Raw genomic sequence first — 16870 nt, 5'->3', positions numbered from 1 at the left:
GATTGCATAAACAGTTTTATACAGTAGAGAATGATGTTGATATTCACGGCTTGTTAGGGGACAATGACAGGAACCAGGGCGGGAACAATGGCGCCGAATCAGCCACAAACAGAGCTCGTCCCTGACACGGCGTTATGGAGCTAGAGCCAGGCGGCGGCCGAGGTCGCATCATCGAGGACACCGCTGGACCGGTGGATAGTGGAATAACTAGCCTATATTAGATACAAACTACAGTATTCCAGACATACCTACTGAACTACACTCGCGAGCACTAAAATACAAAGTGGTTTACTTGTCTAAGCATAGCACCAAATTACTAGAAAACGCAATATTGATATACGTACTTACATCATTAGATTAGTCACTAACACCAAATCAAAATTTAAAAAAATCTTATTTTGTTTAAATATTGAAAAAGTTTGAGTGGAACTTTTTTATTGCTCGTGAGTGTATTTATTTTTTATTAGTAACTAGGTATTTTTATTATTTAATCTGTGTATTAAGTACTTACCAACAACCAATGTCTGAGTGACTACTGCTATGCCGAAAGTCCCGGGTTCGATCTCCGGCCGGGGCTGATATTAAATTTATACTCGGGTCTTGGAATAAAATTCTATTTTATCTTATCATATGTTTATCTACGAAGCGTCCGTAGTCGAGCGGGCCTCAGTGATCGTAACTGGTCACCGAGGTTAAGCAGCAACTGGCACAGTCAGCCATTGGATGGGTGACCGATTTCAAGTGGTTATTTTCTGGACGCTTCCGTGCTACAACCGGCACGTTAAGCTGTGGGTCCCGGTTGCTGCTTCGGCAGCAGTCGTTAAGCCTATATAGTCAGATTTATTATTTATTATATATTTATTTATTTATCTGACAGTGGGGTTGCCCACTTACCCGACAACTCTCCCAGCACAAGCTTAATTGCTTGTGTTGGGGTCCACCAACCCGCACTAGGCCAGCGTGGTGGACTAGGCCTACACCCTTCCTTCAATGGAAGGAGGCCCGTGCCCCAGCAGTGGGGACGTGATGGGTCGGATGATGATATGTTTATCTATCAATGTTCTATCTCTGTAGGTGTAGATAATTATATCAGCTGTCTGACCCATATTACAAACTTTGCCAAGCTTGGGGTCGGATGGCCGTGTTTGAGATGACTCCAAATAGGTATTACCTACATATATCATTACATAATTATATTATATACTTTGTACAGGATACAGACGTTAGGATGGTGTCATTTCAAAAGCAATCGAATGATGCGCAATTCGAACTAAGTAGGTACACCTTTGTTTTTGTTGACCCAGCCTGATACCTTGCCCTATGATTTTGATGCACATTACATGTGTCCATTTAAATTTTGTCTCTAATTTCCATGAATCGATGAGTAATCATTGGCTTATCGGTAGTTCGCTGAAATTTCTATTAATATAAATTACGTACTTATGTAATTGGTAGCCTATTGCTCAATGAGCTATTTATTCCTTTAAAAGTGGATTATATAATTTAAAAAGCACATAAATGAAGTAAAAATGTTTATTCAGACAAATTCACTCACAGGTAACATAAATGCTTGTATAAAATATAGGTACACATCAGTATTTAAGCACGGCCATTGAATTTGTAACTTACAAAAATGAATAAAACTATAGTTTGCAAAAAAGCTTGTATCCTATATCCCTGGCATACAAAAACCCATATTTAAAGATAAATAGAACAATTCTATAAATTTCATTTTTATACAGGGTGTTGCAAAATTGGTATACTAAGCCGAAACCTACATGTGCAGTATGGTATATCTAAGCCCGAAACTGAAATCAAATATTGGAAATTCGCGAAATTTTTATTTTATTTTCCATAGTAAAAAGTCACGTGACCAACAAAGTTTCTATGGAAAAAGTAAAAAAAAATTCGCGAATTTTCAATTTCTGATTTCAGTTTCAGGCTTAGATATACCCTGCTGCACATGTAGGTTTCGGCTTAGTATACCCTTTTTGCAACACCCTGTATAAGAAATTTTCTTTGTATTATAAGAAATGCCCTATTGTTAAATTATAAATATGACGTAACAATAGTATACATACCTAAACCTTAACTTTACTATGCAAGCTTGTGTATTATAATACTTTTAACGTTTATTTAACGTTTAGGTAACTAATTAATAATTTAAAGACAAATAAAAATAAAAACCAAAACAGCGTAAATCTTATGAATCAATTAAGTATTTTAAATCCAATTAAACTGGGGAGGAACTCAAACTCTGCACTGCAGTCAATAAAAAAGATGAAACCATTCCAAGTACTTCTATCATCAATTTAACTTTCGGTATTTACCACACTTATCCGATACGAGTTGCAACTTTCAGCGTCAAAGCTTCATTACTGTTGCCCAACCCTTTTATTCATAAATAAGTTATTGGACGTTTTAGCTATTGAACTGTTTTGTCACTCTCTGACAGAAAACAATTTGTTCTTTGACAGAGAAGGACAAAACAGTTCAATAGTTAAAACATTCTTTAAGTTTTTAAGAGAAAGGGCTATTTATTTTATAATAAAAAAACGTTTTATAACTTTTTTTATGAATAAGGGGATAAATATGCAGCCTATAAATCGAGTAGGTAAAAATGTGGCATAACACCCAACAAACTGATAAAAAAATATCACAACAAAAACTTTGAAACCTCCAAAAATTCCACTTCCACCATTCTACACTCCATTAGCGGTCTTAACATCTAGTGCTTGTATTCTCTCCCTGAGTTCCTTCACCAGGTCAGCTCTAGCCACTTCCAATTCCTCGCGGCTAGTGATGTCCCTCAGTTTGACGAGCCCCCGCTTGAGCTCGGACTCGCCCAACACTACGGCGAGGGGAATACCCGCGTCTTCGCAGTATTGCAGCTGGTTTAACATTTTAGGGTTCTTCTTGTATGATTGTTCCGTCTGGAAAAGGAAGAAAAAGGAAAATTGTAATTTTTGTCATAATTTAAACGGGGGTGTAATTATTGCTCTGACATAGGCGATACAAACTGTGATAGAGATATCCCAGAATAGGAATCCCTGGGAACTTGAAAGTGTCTGCGATATTACAATTATAAGATCTTCAAATTCAAACTAAACCCAGCGTCTTCTACTAGCCACCAATACTAACTTAACTTCGATGACGCATCTCTACATAGTTTCAATTTTCATTAAGGCTTGAACAGTGTTCAAATCGGTCAACTAGGGCTAGTTTAAATTAAATTGTTGGAAGAACTGTTGCTCCTATGCATTTGAAAAAAATATATATTGTGGTTTGAAGCCTACTGTATCGATTGATAAAACCAAAAAAGATAATAGCTATACCAATTCCCCGAAAAAAAATTACAATCGTACCACAGATTTAGATATAAATTACAAATTCTCTCCAAAACGGCTAATGCGATTTATTTTAATCTTACACGTATTATTAGGTAAAGTTTATATTATTGATTCTATAAAAAAAAATATGTATTAACTCGTTTCCTGGGCATGGAAAGTAATAAAAGGTACATAAACTCAAGCGCAATGGGCTTCCCCCCGCAATTTCACACCCGCGAGCCCTGCCTGCGGCCTGTCCTCAGTCCACCTCAACGCTTTGCGACGGAAGGACTGCGCTTGTGTTTCGGAGCCAATAATAATTAAATATTTGCGTATTTTCGTTTTTACCCGCGGATTTTTTGCGAAATGCCAAAATATAAAAAAAGTGTCAAGTGAGGCGAGGACAAGAACTTCGGAAATTATTGTAAGTACCTACCAAACAAAACTCAAATTTAGACCTGGCAAGTTTCAAGTGCAACTTGTACAACCAAGTAAAATTTGTTGCTGAACCTGACCCCTGATGGAATCCGAAGGTGGGTACTGGATCTCGAGGATGGTAAGCAGTAGACATACCGTCATTGAGCTCGTTGTAATCAGCTCAGCGAGACGATACTAGAAATGTGACTATATGGACCTCATGATGGACTCCGAAGGTGGGTACTGGATCTCGAGGATGGTAAGCAGTAGACATACCGTCATTGAGCTCGTTGTAATCAGCTCAGCGAGACGATACTAGAAATGTCACTATATGGACCTCATGATGGACTCCGAAGGTGGGTACTGGATCTCGAGGATGGTAAGCAGTAGACATACCGTCATTGAGCTCGTTGTAATCAGCTCAGCGAGACGATACTAGAAATGTGACTATATGGACCTCATGATGGACTCCGAAGGTGGGTACTGGATCTCGAGGATGGTTAGCAGTAGACATACCGTCATTGAGCTCGTTGTAATCAGCTCAGCAAGACGATACTAGAAATGTGACTATATGGACCTCATGATGGACTCCGAAGGTGGGTACTGGATCTCGAGGATGGTAAGCAGTAGACATACCGTCATTGAGCTCGTTGTAATCAGCTCAGCGAGACGATACTAGAAATGTGACTATATAGACCTCATGATGGACTCCGAAGGTGGGTACTGGATCTCGAGGATGGTAAGCAGTAGACATACCGTCATTGAGCTCGTTGTAATCAGCTCAGCGAGACGATACTCGAAATGTGACTATATGGACCTCATGATGGACTCCGAAGGTGGGTACTGGATCTCGAGGATGGTAAGCAGTAGACATACCGTCATTGAGCTCGTTGTAATCAGCTCAGCGAGACGATACTAGAAATGTGACTATATGGACCTCATGATGGACTCCGAAGGTGGGTACTGGATCTCGAGGATGGTAAGCAGTAGACATACCGTCATTGAGCTCGTTGTAATCAGCTCAGCGAGACGATACTAGAAATGTCACTATATGGACCTCATGATGGACTCCGAAGGTGGGTACTGGATCTCGAGGATGGTAAGCAGTAGACATACCATCATTGAGCTCGTTGTAATCAGCTCAGCGAGACGATACTAGAAATGTGACTATATGGACCTCATGATGGACTCCGAAGGTGGGTACTGGATCTCGAGGATGGTAAGCAGTAGACATAACGTCATTGAGCTCGTTGTAATCAGCTCAGCGAGACGATACTAGAAAGGTGACTATATGGACCTCATGATGGACTCCGAAGGTGGGTACTGGATCTCGAGGATGGTAAGCAGTAGACATACCGTCATTGAGCTCGTTGTAATCAGCTCAGCGAGACGATACTAGAAAGGTGGCTAGATATAGCTGATGACGGATTTTAAAAGTGAGTACTGGATCTCTAGCATGTTATATGTAAGCGAATTTTGACATTCTGATTTCATTTTCGGTCTTGGATTTAATGTAACGTGCTGCACACGTAGGTTTCGGCTTAGTATATATACCCTTTTAGCAACATCCTGTTTATTTTCTTGCTTTTTTTTATAGGAATGAAAGGAAGAGCGGAAACAAGCCTGATGAACCTATGGCAGATCAACTAAAATCGCAAGAGGAAGGTAGTCATGCCGTTGGTGAACATTTACCTGCAAAAATATCACAACCACAAGCAGATATTTCTGCTTCGTAAGTTTTAATTTCACTCTTATTTATATGTTCTATTCTGCGATATATTCGTGTCATATATGTATGTATGTACCAGTGTTAGTATTTGATAATAATAAATAATTTATCAGAAAATATTAACATTATTATTAGGATAATTAAAATTTTATTTCTATTATTAGATACAATATTTAAATTACATTTATTTTAATAATCGTGTTTTTTTTTATAGACTCTCAGAGGCACATTCCAGTATGGAAGTCGACGAAAACGAGCCACATTTATTTGAAGTAAACAACATTTTATATACTTGATTGTTTAATTAACTTGATTGGTGGTATAAATCTCTTTTACTGTTTTAGGTTTTACCGGAAAACAAGATTCCAGACCAAGAACCAAGAAAAATTTCGACTGGAAGACGAATTGTTGAAATTGATTATTTTTTCAATAAACTCAAAGAAATAGGCAGTCACGGTCCTTTGGGTTGCGGTATTCAAGCTCTAGAGCTTGTAGGAGAGAAGGAATGTGGATTTAATTCTAAATTCACATTCAAATGCAATATGTGCAACCTTAAATTTTTTGTAAATAATGTTTCAGGCGATTGTGACATTAACAATGCTGCTGTTGCGGGTACTGTCGCTATTGGTTGTGGACATTCGCAGCTGGTAGAACTGTCGTCAGCTTTAGATCTGCCGCTAATGACCCAAAACACGTACCAGAAACACCATAACGTGGTGTCGGAACAATAGCAAAAGGCACTTGAAACCTCAATGGCAGAAGCTGGTAAAGAGGAAAAAGCAATGGCAATTAAAGCAGGCAGAATAAATAAAGATGGAATACCTATCATTGACGTAGTGACGGATGGATGCTGGAGTAAGCGATCCTACAAAAAGAACTATTCTGCACTATCGGGTGCTGCTGCCATAATAGGCAAGAATACGGGCAAAATTTTATTCCTTGGAGTAAAAAATAAATATTGCAGCATATGCATGCTAGATCAAAAGCGATCAAATGCAACAAAGAGGCTTCATCAATGTTATAAAAACTATAGTGGTCCATCAACTGCAATGGAGTCATCTATTATTGTGGAGGGCTTTAAGTCATCCATAGAAATGCACGGACTAATTTATGGCCGTGTTATTTCTGATGGTGACTCTAGCACATATTCAAAAATTTTAGAAGCTAGGCCCTATCCCAGCGACACAGTGGAGAAAGTAGAGTGTCGCAATCACCTTCTTAGAAATTTTTGTAACAAATTGATGGCCTTGATTACAGAAACTAAATATCCGATACGGTACCGAAAGTACATAACAAAGCAAAGGGTTATGTGGATGAGGTCTGCTGTTATTAACCTTTCCTATGCCGAACAGCCGCGCACACATGTAACCGCCGTCTGCCGGCGCTTTTTGGCAGTAGAGAGCGCCCGCGCGGGAATCACATTTATATGAATATTTGGGTATTATTGTTTGGTACTCAATAATGTATCGATTGTAATTTATTGTCAGATAGCTAATGAACATGTTACAATGAATTTTATTGGTTATAATAGTTTTATTTGATTTCTATAGGTCATTGATTACAGATTTTTACTTGAAACTGCACCCATCACAGTAAAATACCTCTATTTCAATATAATTTTAGTTTCAATCCAGGTTTTTTTATACTTATTACTTGAAGAGATTATATAGCTATCAACTGATATCAATAAAGTATAAACTCTAGAGGAAATAGATTCATAATTTATATTTTGAAAACAGACTATAATTTGCTTTATTTCAAAAGACTCCATTTTCTGTACATGTGCATGTGTGCGTGACCGGAGCTTGCTCCAGTGCGCCGTGTGCCAGATCTGTCCCAAATCAAGGGTGTTCACTTTTGATGAAATAAAACAAGAATGATAATATTTTTATAATGTTTCGTATTTTAGCATACTAAATTATAAAAACTTAAACGTAAGTTACTTACTGAATCATATTTACTTATTCGTTAACCTACTTTCAACAAATATGATACTATAAATATATACATATATAAATACATATATTTATTTATATAAATAGGACAGGTGATCACCCTCTCAGACTCATCTACACATCGATATCATTCTAAAGAGCCTAAACTTCACGTTCACTAGAGCGATGATCCTAAAAAATAAAACACGCTGTATAACAGCCCAACGCACATCGTGTACACACACGAGCGGCGGCCATTTTGTTTGAGTATGTGTGTGTGTGAATTTTGGATGCACCTTGATAAATATTGATTTTCTCTAATATTTTGGCTATTTATTGAATAAACCGATATAAATATGTTTTATCAATAAAATTATCTTTATAAATGAAATAAATTATTTATTGATGTTTTTACATAACAGTGTAGAAAACAGTTTACAAAGTTACGCACCCTTCAGGCAATTATCCGGTACAATTTTAGATCGATAAAAACTAGATTTTTTGTATTTTTTTATACTATTGATTTATCACTATACCTTCAAAATTGAATAAATAACAAGAAAACATAGTATTTACTTACCTTTTGACGTTTTTTCCATACGAAATCTCTATTTTATTACCAACAGTCGCGAGTACAAGGACTGTTCAAGGTACCAAAATTTGAATTTCGCGCTACTAGTAAACAAGTGAAGTTTTTGATTCAATGAATGTTGTCGATGGTTGTTTCATTCATATAGAATAAATCACAGGTGATTTCATACTCTATTTCATGGTAATTAATAACTAAAATCACAAAAATCGCGATGAAGTGCTCTTGGGACAGATCTGTCACTAGGCAGACAAAGGGGGTTGGGACAGATCTGGCACACGGCATTCTAGAGGTTAAATGTATTGAACATCATACTAAAACTAATGAAGACAACATTGACTTTTGCACTCAAAAACTGTTTGAAGAAATTCAAACATTGCACTTACATGCCTTCGGCAACCATTGCAATTGCAAAAGCCATTTTTGCCAGACTAACAAGGAAAATGTTTGTGATGTACCTACAGAATTTTTTACAAGTGCACTTTGGCAAAAAAGGAGAATGGCCATTTCTCTATGGCGCCATGACCCAGAGCGGCCATTGATGAAACCTACACTAATGTGTAGTCCGTAACTACAGTATATCCTGGTATTAATTTTATTATTATGAGGCATGGGAGAACGAAAATATAGGTGCTAAAAGATCAAGTCTTTCTACTGTAATAGATGTTACCCTCGAGCTAAAAATTGATTTTAAAAGTGTTCCCGTGGGAATTCCTGGATAAAAAGTATTGTATGTTACTTCGGGATAACGGGAACTTGAATAGAATGAAATAATTTTTGAAATTGGTCTCTTTATAAAAATAGGTTTCTTAGTGTGAAATGTGCAAAAATAATTATGATATTATTTGCATAAATAAAGTCATGTAATACATTTTGTGATGCGCTATGTATTGGGGATCCCATGATTTACATTATAAAACTTATTTGTGCGTGTACTATTCATCAAAATCTTATTTAACGAAAAAAAATAATTTAATTAATTTACTTTTGAACCCTAATATCTCAAGAACCCCATGGTTTAGATTTTTTAAAATATTTTTCCCTGATAATAGACATTTTTATCAATAACTTAAAATAGGTTTGGTTAGTGGCTGCTAACTTACGCTAAGCGGGTCAGGTTTCGCCATTCTCCTTTGTTTCATCGTTAACAGCCTAGCAGGACATTCACGAAGTTTAGCCCACAACGTGGACAGCAACATTGTGGAGTGCTTTCACAGCATTGTGGCGAAATTTGTGGGTGGAAAACGGGTAAATTACTCCCTGCGCCGAGGATATCAAACTCGCTGTGCTGCATCCGCAGTCTCATTTAACGCAAAGAGAAACCCAGTTACCATTATGTTAAAAAGAATTACTGGTAAAAGCCCCAGAGGAAGCTTGAAGAAGCTGGAAGATAGAAAACGTAGACGAGCTCTGCTATTAAAGAAATACTCTTACAAGAAACGGCGCCTGCCATTCGCAAATCAAAAAGAAGAAAAAAAAAGCTACGGTGAAAACAGTGAAAGGCCCGATGTTTCAGATAGCGTCTTGGAGGACATGAAAAATAATTTTCTCAATACTATGAGAAAAACAGAGAGCGAGAGACATGATATTGAGCAAAGGACAATACTACAGAGCCAGTCTGGTGAATGGCTAGAATTCCGCCGATCGATGCTGACAGCTTCTAACTTTGGCAAAATAATTAAAATGAGACCAGATACAAGCTGTGCCAATACGGTTAAGCAGCTTCTGTACAAAATTTCCATTGATGCAGAATCCATTCAACATGGAAATGAAAATGAGAAGACGGCTCTGGATCAACTGGCGGCTCAAGAGGCGATTGATATAAGACCCTGTGGGCTTTTTATAGACCCAGATATTCCATATCTAGGGGCTACTCCGGACGGATTATGTGGGGATGATATTATTGTAGAAGTGAAATGCCCTATAACGGCTTTCAAAATGGGTATCGATGAGGCTATCGCCAAAAAGAAGGTAAATTTCTGGACCAAAGATAAAAGCGGCAAATTAACAATTAATAAATCACACGTTTGGTTCTACCAAATACAGGGCCAACTGCACGTAACTAGACGTGAAAAATGTTTATTCGCGGTGTGGTATAGTTCAAAAGAACCATTAAAAATAGAATGGATCGAGAGAGACGATGATTTTTTCGAGCAAAACATGAAGGAAAAATTATGTCAATTTTATTTAAATTGCATTTTACCCGAATTGCTAGATCCACGACACACAAGAAGTTTGGAAATAAGAAATCCGCAATATATTTTAGACGCAATTAAAATGAAATCCAATAAAAAAGGGAAAAAAAAACAAAATAAAAATAATCTTGAAAATGCAATATGTGCCTTGGGCACTGATGATGACCCTGATAGTAAAACTAGAGACAGTCCTACCGTTACTGAAACACCCACCTGTTCGAAATATTTAGATTATGATGATGACCCTGATAGTAAAACTAGAGACAGTCCTACCGTTACTGAAACACCCACCTGTTCGAAATATTTAGATTATGATGATGACCCTGATAGTAAAACTAGAGACAGTCCTACCGTTACTGAAACACCCACCTGTTCGAAATATTTAGATTATGATGATGACCCTGATAGTAAAACTAGAGACAGTCCTACCGTTACTGAAACACCCACCTGTTCGAAATATTTAGATTATGATAAAAATTAAATAAAAAATACTTGTACAACCTACCCAATTTTTGAATAAAAATTACCCGATACATCTAAGAGAATTTATATAATTTACGTTAGTTATATTCTGTTTTAATTTTGAAGTTGGTTTGGTTAGGACATAGAAGAGACCTGAGATGTTTTTTTATATATGTATGTCTACTCTACTGCTTACCATCCTCGAGATCCAGTACCCACCTTCGGAGTCCATCATCAGGTTCATATAGTCACATTTCTAGTATCGTCTCGCTGAGCTGATTACAACGAGCTCAATGACGGTATGTCTACTGCTTACCATCCTCGAGATCCAGTACCCACCTTCGGAGTCCATCATGAGGTCCATATAGTGACATTTCTAGTATCGTCTCGCTGAGCTGATTACAACGAGCTCAATGACGGTATGTCTACTGCTTACCATCCTCGAGATCCAGTACCCACCTTCGGAGTCCATCATGAGGTCCATATAGTCACATTTCTAGTATCGTCTCGCTGAGCTGATTACAACGAGCTCAATGACGGTATGTCTACTGCTTACCATCCTCGAGATCCAGTACCCACCTTCGGAGTCCATCATGAGGTCCATATAGTCACATTTCTAGTATCGTCTCGCTGAGCTGATTACAACGAGCTCAATGACGGTATGTCTACTGCTTACCATCCTCGAGATCCAGTACCCACCTTCGGAGTCCATCATGAGGTCCATATAGTCACATTTCTAGTATCGTCTCGCTGAGCTGATTACAACGAGCTCAATGACGGTATGTCTACTGCTTACCATCCTCGAGATCCAGTACCCACCTTCGGAGTCCATCATGAGGTCCATATAGTCACATTTCTAGTATCGTCTCGCTGAGCTGATTACAACGAGCTCAATGACGGTATGTCTACTGCTTACCATCCTCGAGATCCAGTACCCATCTTCGGAGTCCATCATCAGCTGATGATGATGATAATGATGATGATGATGACTCGGGTTTGGTATTTTAGTAATACTGACATTTAAAAGTTTTAACCTCAGAACGAAATAACATGTCAAAATATCATGTAAGTCTGTACCTACCAAGTAGTTACCTACTCGTTAGCTTCAAGTTTATTAAATTTCTAGCTCAATATTAATTATTTGAAAAAAAAACATATTTATCTAAAGTTTTGTTTCGTGTTCACGTAGTTCTAATTTGTTAGACTAGATGGCGTTAGGAAATATTTTTTTGTAGTAGAGGTCAAATCCTCAAAGTCATCGGCGTATGTTAAAGCCTTAAAAACCAACCAACTTTTATTCCAGTGCCCAAAAGTTCAGCACAGATCTTCATACGCTCTAAAAAGTCCTTCATCGTATACTTGCACCTCATTGGACCGTAGCTTCAGCTCGCCCTTGGCTAAATTCATTTCATACTACATAGTTCAATCAAAAACCAACCTTAATTCCAGCGTCCCAGAGTTCAGCGCAGATCTTCATGCGTTCCTCTAGGAAGTTCTTCTGTGCCGAGGCGACGTATACTTGCACCTCATTGGTCCGCAGCTTCATCTCTCCTGCGGCTAACTTCGCCTCCATCACGGAGAATATGCGCTCCACACCTATACTCACTCCGACACAGGGCACCTGCAAACATATAACAAGTTGTAATTTAGTAACGAAAAAAATTATAATAGAAAATTAAATTATTTGTAATTATAATTATTTAAAAGAGAGGATAACATGGGCAATAGAACTGCTGAGTACAGCGTAGCGTTATAAGAAACCATAACAATATAGATTTTCATAAAACTTAGCTAAGAAAACTCATGATTCATTCGGCAATAAACGCAGCCAAATAGGTTCAACCGGATCGGAGCTTGGTGATATGACATAACATGAGTGTGAAATGTGGCTGCAATCTGCGTAATCTCTGCGAGCATGTTATCATAAATATAACTACCTGCTTATTTTTAGAGTCGAACATGCCAACGAGATTGTCGTATCTGCCTCCGCCGGCGATGGACCCCACCGTACCCTCTTCACTGCCCAGTTTAATCGGCTCTGGAACATCAAAACAATAATTTTAATAAACGGAAACTATCATGTATCTAATTATCCTAAGTTAAAACTGAATACGGTGTTAATTTCCTTAAACTACACGTCAATCAATCAACCGACACACTAACAAGACATTTTAATCGTTTTAATTAAACCAATTAAAACACTTACGTGTTAAAACAGCTTCGTAGATCACGCCAGTGTAATAGTCCAGTCCTCTGGCTAAGCTCAGGTCAAACAAGATCTTATCTTTCAGGCCGTACAGTTCGCAGTACTGGAGCAGCAGTTTGATGCCCTCGAGGCCTTCGACTGCCGCCTTCGTTTTGGATAGTTTGTCGTCTTGCAGCAGTTTGTCGGCGAGTTCGGCGCCTCCGTTGAGTCTTACGTACTCGCCGATGCGGTCCGCTGCCTCGGGGGTCACGCCTTTCTCGTTTATCATCTCTGTTCTCACTTCCTCCCATGGCAACTGTAATGTATAATGATACAAGTTTAGGGTACAACTGGTACTTTATAATGTATTTTTTTTAAATAAACTTGAGTTCAGAGGAACTAATGGTGATGAAGTAATCATTGATTGGATACGCTTTTTATGACTACCTAGGATTATAATGTTAATAAATACCTACTTTTTATTTTACAATTTTAAATAAGTACCTACATTCATAAAAAGGTTACCATAATGAAAATTACGATTAAAACCCGAATCTCGAATACCCACGCCTTACGTACTAGTTATTATTCAGTGGCCTTACTAAGCCCCACAAACACAAAAACCCTAAAAAAAGTCTCCAAAAGTCTCCAGCTTATCAACCATAGAACAAGTGCCCCTAAACTTGTCAGCGGGTACCTCACAGTGAAAAAAACTACCCTAAATTCCCACTAAGCCTAATAAGCATGTAGGTACCATACCTAAAGCCTAAATATAAATTATAAAAAAAAACACCAACCTTATCCAGCTTATCCACCGTAGAGCAAGTCCCCCTAAACTTGTCCGCCGGCACGCCGCAAGTCTCGAACATGCCGTCGAGCAGCCGGCGGTGGTTCACCTTCAGCACGAAGGCCCCTATGTCGAGGCTCTGCAGGATCTCCGTGACCACCTTCAGGCACTCCGCGTCCGGGACCATCGGGTCGTATTGCCCGGCTATGTCGAAATCCTGGGGAATGAAAATTTAAGTTATTTTATGCGCATAATTCCGGGGAGTGGTGGGATGACCTTGATAGGTACTGGCCTGTTATTCTGCAGGTTGGTATTTTGTGACGGTTACAAGCAAAAGAGTTATAATGCCAGGTGATAAAAGAATTAGGCAGTCATATTAGAGTCAGTGGCTGACTGCCATTAAATAATAACAGCCGCAATGATCAGTGAGTCGCATTTCACGAAAAGTGATTGTGCTTAGTTGAAAATTACATCACACTCTGTGCATTTGAATGTAAATTGCAATCACCCTTGAACTTGGCACATATTTTAATCATTAAAATTAACTGACCTCTTCAACTCAAGGTTGACCTCAAACTTGACGACCTATACTTGTAGTGCCACCAACTTATCTTTTATCTATCGAGTGACGCACATTGTAATTATTTATTTTAGTAGGTCAAATAAAATAATAGACTCTTTACTTTGCATCAGAAACAAATGCCAACACCAAAAGAATAGTATATGTTATTTTGTTATTTCTGACACAGACATCTTGCTTTATTCATTAATTTAGGGCTACTACTAGTAAAAATAACTCTTATCTTTTACCTGTTGCAAAGTAAGTGTTGACCTACTTTATCACTGACCCTCAACACAATTAAATAAATACTCACACACTGATAAAACTCGCGGTACCTCCCCTTGGTCATAGCAGGGTTATCGCGTCGGTACACCTTGGCTATGTGGTATCTCTTCAGCGTGTTGATCTTGCTCATAGCTAAGTACCGTGCGAGAGGCACTGTCAGGTCATAGCGGAGGGCCAGGATCTCACCGCCCTGGTCCTTGAGGTCGTATATCAGCTTGGCGTCTTCACCGTACTTGCCGGTAAGCACTTCCTGTGTAGGAGAGAAAGTTATTTTTTGTTTTTGGTATGGGATTATTTTTTCATTAGGAAATCTGCTACACGTACCTAATAATATACTATAATAATAACCCGCATGAAACATGTTACTGGATGTGATCAGTAGTTCTTTGTCACTTTCACTCTGCTGTCACTTTTGACTGATTTTCTCATCCTATGTTTACCTAATAATTTTTAACTCTCTTTACCATATTGCTATTTATTGTTTTCGGTTATTTCTATAACAGCTTACATGCCTACAATAAAAAAAAGCTAAATCTTTCTCCTGAAATTTTCTTTAGAATGTATTGTTGCAGACTTTACATAAAACTTATGGACAATAATAATAATATACCTTGAGTTCAAATACAGGCGTATCAATGCACTCTGCCCCATGCTTCTTGAAAACCTCAACAATCTTCTCCAGGACCTGGTTCCGTATAGTCATCTGTTGCGGGTTGTAGTCCCGGGTTCCTTTGGGGGTTTTAAGAGTAAACTTCTGAGGAGCAGCATCTTCAGTGCCTAGTTGTGCTTTCAATGCTAGTAGTTTTGCTACTTCCTCTTGTATCTGCAATTTAATAAATTTATTGTAAAAAAAAACTTTTGCTAGTACCTACTACATTCCAAAAGTATATGGTGGGATATTTTGTTCTCCTCTCCTCCTAAAAATTATTTGCTGCTATAACTTTCACATGTTTTCATTAAAAATAATTGAAATGAAAGGCAATAAATTAGAACATTGCAAAAATAAATTCATAGTTCCAACTAAGAACATGCCAATAGAACTGGTAATCAATTTTATGCTTTAGGTACTTTTTTATTCATTAACAGTCTAACTATGTACAAAATCATATAAAAACTCAATGTTTTTTGCAACCATTACATTGCACTATAATAACTATGGAACTGCCAGCCAAGCATAAAGTAACTACACTGCCTACCTGCAGGCAGGGTGATGATGCAATAGTTCTAGCGAAATTGCTTTTGACAATCGCTTTACGAAACTGCATCACCATTGCTTTGCTCCTCAGATAACTGAGAGTTTTGAAAGCAGACATGCTTATTTTCTTATTTGCTATTCTGTTGCGTTAAATCTGACCACATACAGTCTCCGTCACCACTGGTACCCAAAACAAAAGAAAGAGTTTAAGTACATCAATAAAATCATATTGTTACTATAGTCAGGGTGACGGTGCCCATATGTGGAGGTTCAGATTCAAAACAAGTTTCAGGAGGCTAAGGGGTGTACCATATACCATTTAATAATATTTATATGGTGCTGTTTTATATTATGCATAGAACAAGGCATGCCAAAACAAAATATTTAGAATACAGAATCTATCTACACACCAAACTCAACATTTGGACTGACCTGAACATCCAAGGGTTTAGAATTACACTTTTTTAATATATCTGGTGGATATTTTGTTATAAATAATGATTGTTCAAAGTCTGTGAAACTCCGCATATGGTACCACCACCTCTTGATGTTAAGATACTGATCAAAATTAACAACTGCTGGACTAAGATGGTTAAACAGCTCTGTATCGTTATCGGTAGGTACATATCCACAAATATAACTGTACTGAGAAAAGTGAACATCAAGTTCTTCAATGTTATACTGCAATCTATCAGGCTGTTTAGAGGCCTATAAAATAAGTAATTAGGTTAAGTATGTGTACTATCTTGGATAACCTTAACAAAGCATCACACAAACAGTCAAGTTATCTTACCTTTTCACTGGATTCCTTAGCAGATTTCAATTTCCTTACAAGATCACCTTGCTCCTTGATTTTGAGCAGTAATGTATCCTTAGAATCAGCCATAATTTTTAATAAATCACGTATCTATCAAGGAACTCAAGGCTAAAATATCGAGCACAACTACACAAATGCCTGGCAAGAGAATAATTGCACCCTTTCTCTTTAAAATAACTGTTCAATTCAATCCAAACCTTGCGATTTGCACAAGAAGCAAAATCGAATGCAAAAGCAGCAAAAGAAACGTCAACGTCACGTCACGTCAATTATCACATGGCTTATAATCTGTGAAGCTGTCAAAAATTGTAGGTTATATTTACCTTTTTAAATTTATTTGACAGTTCCTCTTGTTCACAGAGTAGTTTTATGTGTTTGTTTTGA

General features: G+C 37.8%; 2 protein-coding genes across 5 annotated transcripts; one reads left to right on the top strand and one right to left on the bottom strand.

Annotated features, from left to right (window-relative positions):
* Positions 1-2584: 2584 nt before the first annotated feature.
* On the bottom strand, positions 2585-16744 carry LOC105398021 (histidine--tRNA ligase, cytoplasmic). Of its 3 annotated transcripts, none has more exons than XM_038112062.2 (9): positions 16463-16744; positions 16102-16377; positions 15085-15297; positions 14503-14724; positions 13638-13844; positions 12862-13156; positions 12593-12693; positions 12094-12276; positions 2585-2933 (listed from the first exon to the last, which is right to left on the bottom strand). In XM_038112062.2, exons 1-9 carry the CDS (start codon positions 16553-16555, stop codon positions 2703-2705), a joined length of 1821 nt encoding a protein of 606 aa, XP_037967990.2. In that variant the 5' UTR covers positions 16556-16744; the 3' UTR covers positions 2585-2702. The 3 variants fall into 3 exon arrangements, with proteins under 3 accessions (XP_037967990.2, XP_011568374.3, XP_011568375.3); XM_011570072.3 differs by lacking the exon at positions 16102-16377 and adding an exon at positions 15671-15849 and having other exon boundaries at positions 2587-2933; positions 16463-16740; XM_011570073.3 differs by lacking the exon at positions 16102-16377 and having other exon boundaries at positions 2588-2933; positions 16463-16739.
* Positions 3181-10697, top strand: LOC119691926. 2 transcript variants are annotated; one of them, XM_048625169.1, is made up of 6 exons: positions 3181-3753; positions 5344-5478; positions 5690-5747; positions 5820-6804; positions 8292-8492; positions 9131-10697. In XM_048625169.1, the coding sequence occupies exons 4-6, from the start codon at positions 6228-6230 to the stop codon at positions 10672-10674; spliced, it is 2322 nt and encodes a 773-aa protein (XP_048481126.1). In that variant the 5' UTR covers positions 3181-3753; positions 5344-5478; positions 5690-5747; positions 5820-6227; the 3' UTR covers positions 10675-10697. The 2 variants fall into 2 exon arrangements, with proteins under 2 accessions (XP_048481126.1, XP_048481127.1); XM_048625170.1 differs by having other exon boundaries at positions 5820-8492.
* Positions 16745-16870: the final 126 nt, after the last annotated feature.

Source organism: Plutella xylostella, chromosome 13 (genome assembly GCF_932276165.1).
Source record: "Plutella xylostella chromosome 13, ilPluXylo3.1, whole genome shotgun sequence".
Lineage (NCBI taxonomy): Eukaryota > Metazoa > Arthropoda > Insecta > Lepidoptera > Plutellidae > Plutella > Plutella xylostella.
Note: the sequence above shows the minus strand (reverse complement) of the source record. Positions and strands in the feature narration are given on the sequence as shown.

Bases quoted from the DNA above. Each gene is read 5' to 3' on its own strand.
- LOC119691926 (XM_048625169.1), top strand. From the start codon at position 6,228: ATGGCAGAAGCTGGTAAAGAGGAAAAAGCAATGGCAATTAAAGCAGGC. The intron at 6,805-8,291 runs TTAACCTTTCCT...GCATTCTAGAGG, and splicing joins GTGGATGAGGTCTGCTGTTA to TTAAATGTATTGAACATCAT. The intron at 8,493-9,130 runs GGAGAATGGCCA...TCGCCATTCTCC, and splicing joins AAGTGCACTTTGGCAAAAAA to TTTGTTTCATCGTTAACAGC.
- LOC105398021 (XM_038112062.2), bottom strand. From the start codon at position 16,555: ATGGCTGATTCTAAGGATACATTACTGCTCAAAATCAAGGAGCAAGGT. The intron at 14,725-15,084 runs GTATATTATTAT...TCTCCTACACAG, and splicing joins CGCCTGTATTTGAACTCAAG to GAAGTGCTTACCGGCAAGTA. The intron at 12,694-12,861 runs GTAAGTGTTTTA...TTGATGTTCCAG, and splicing joins CTACGAAGCTGTTTTAACAC to AGCCGATTAAACTGGGCAGT.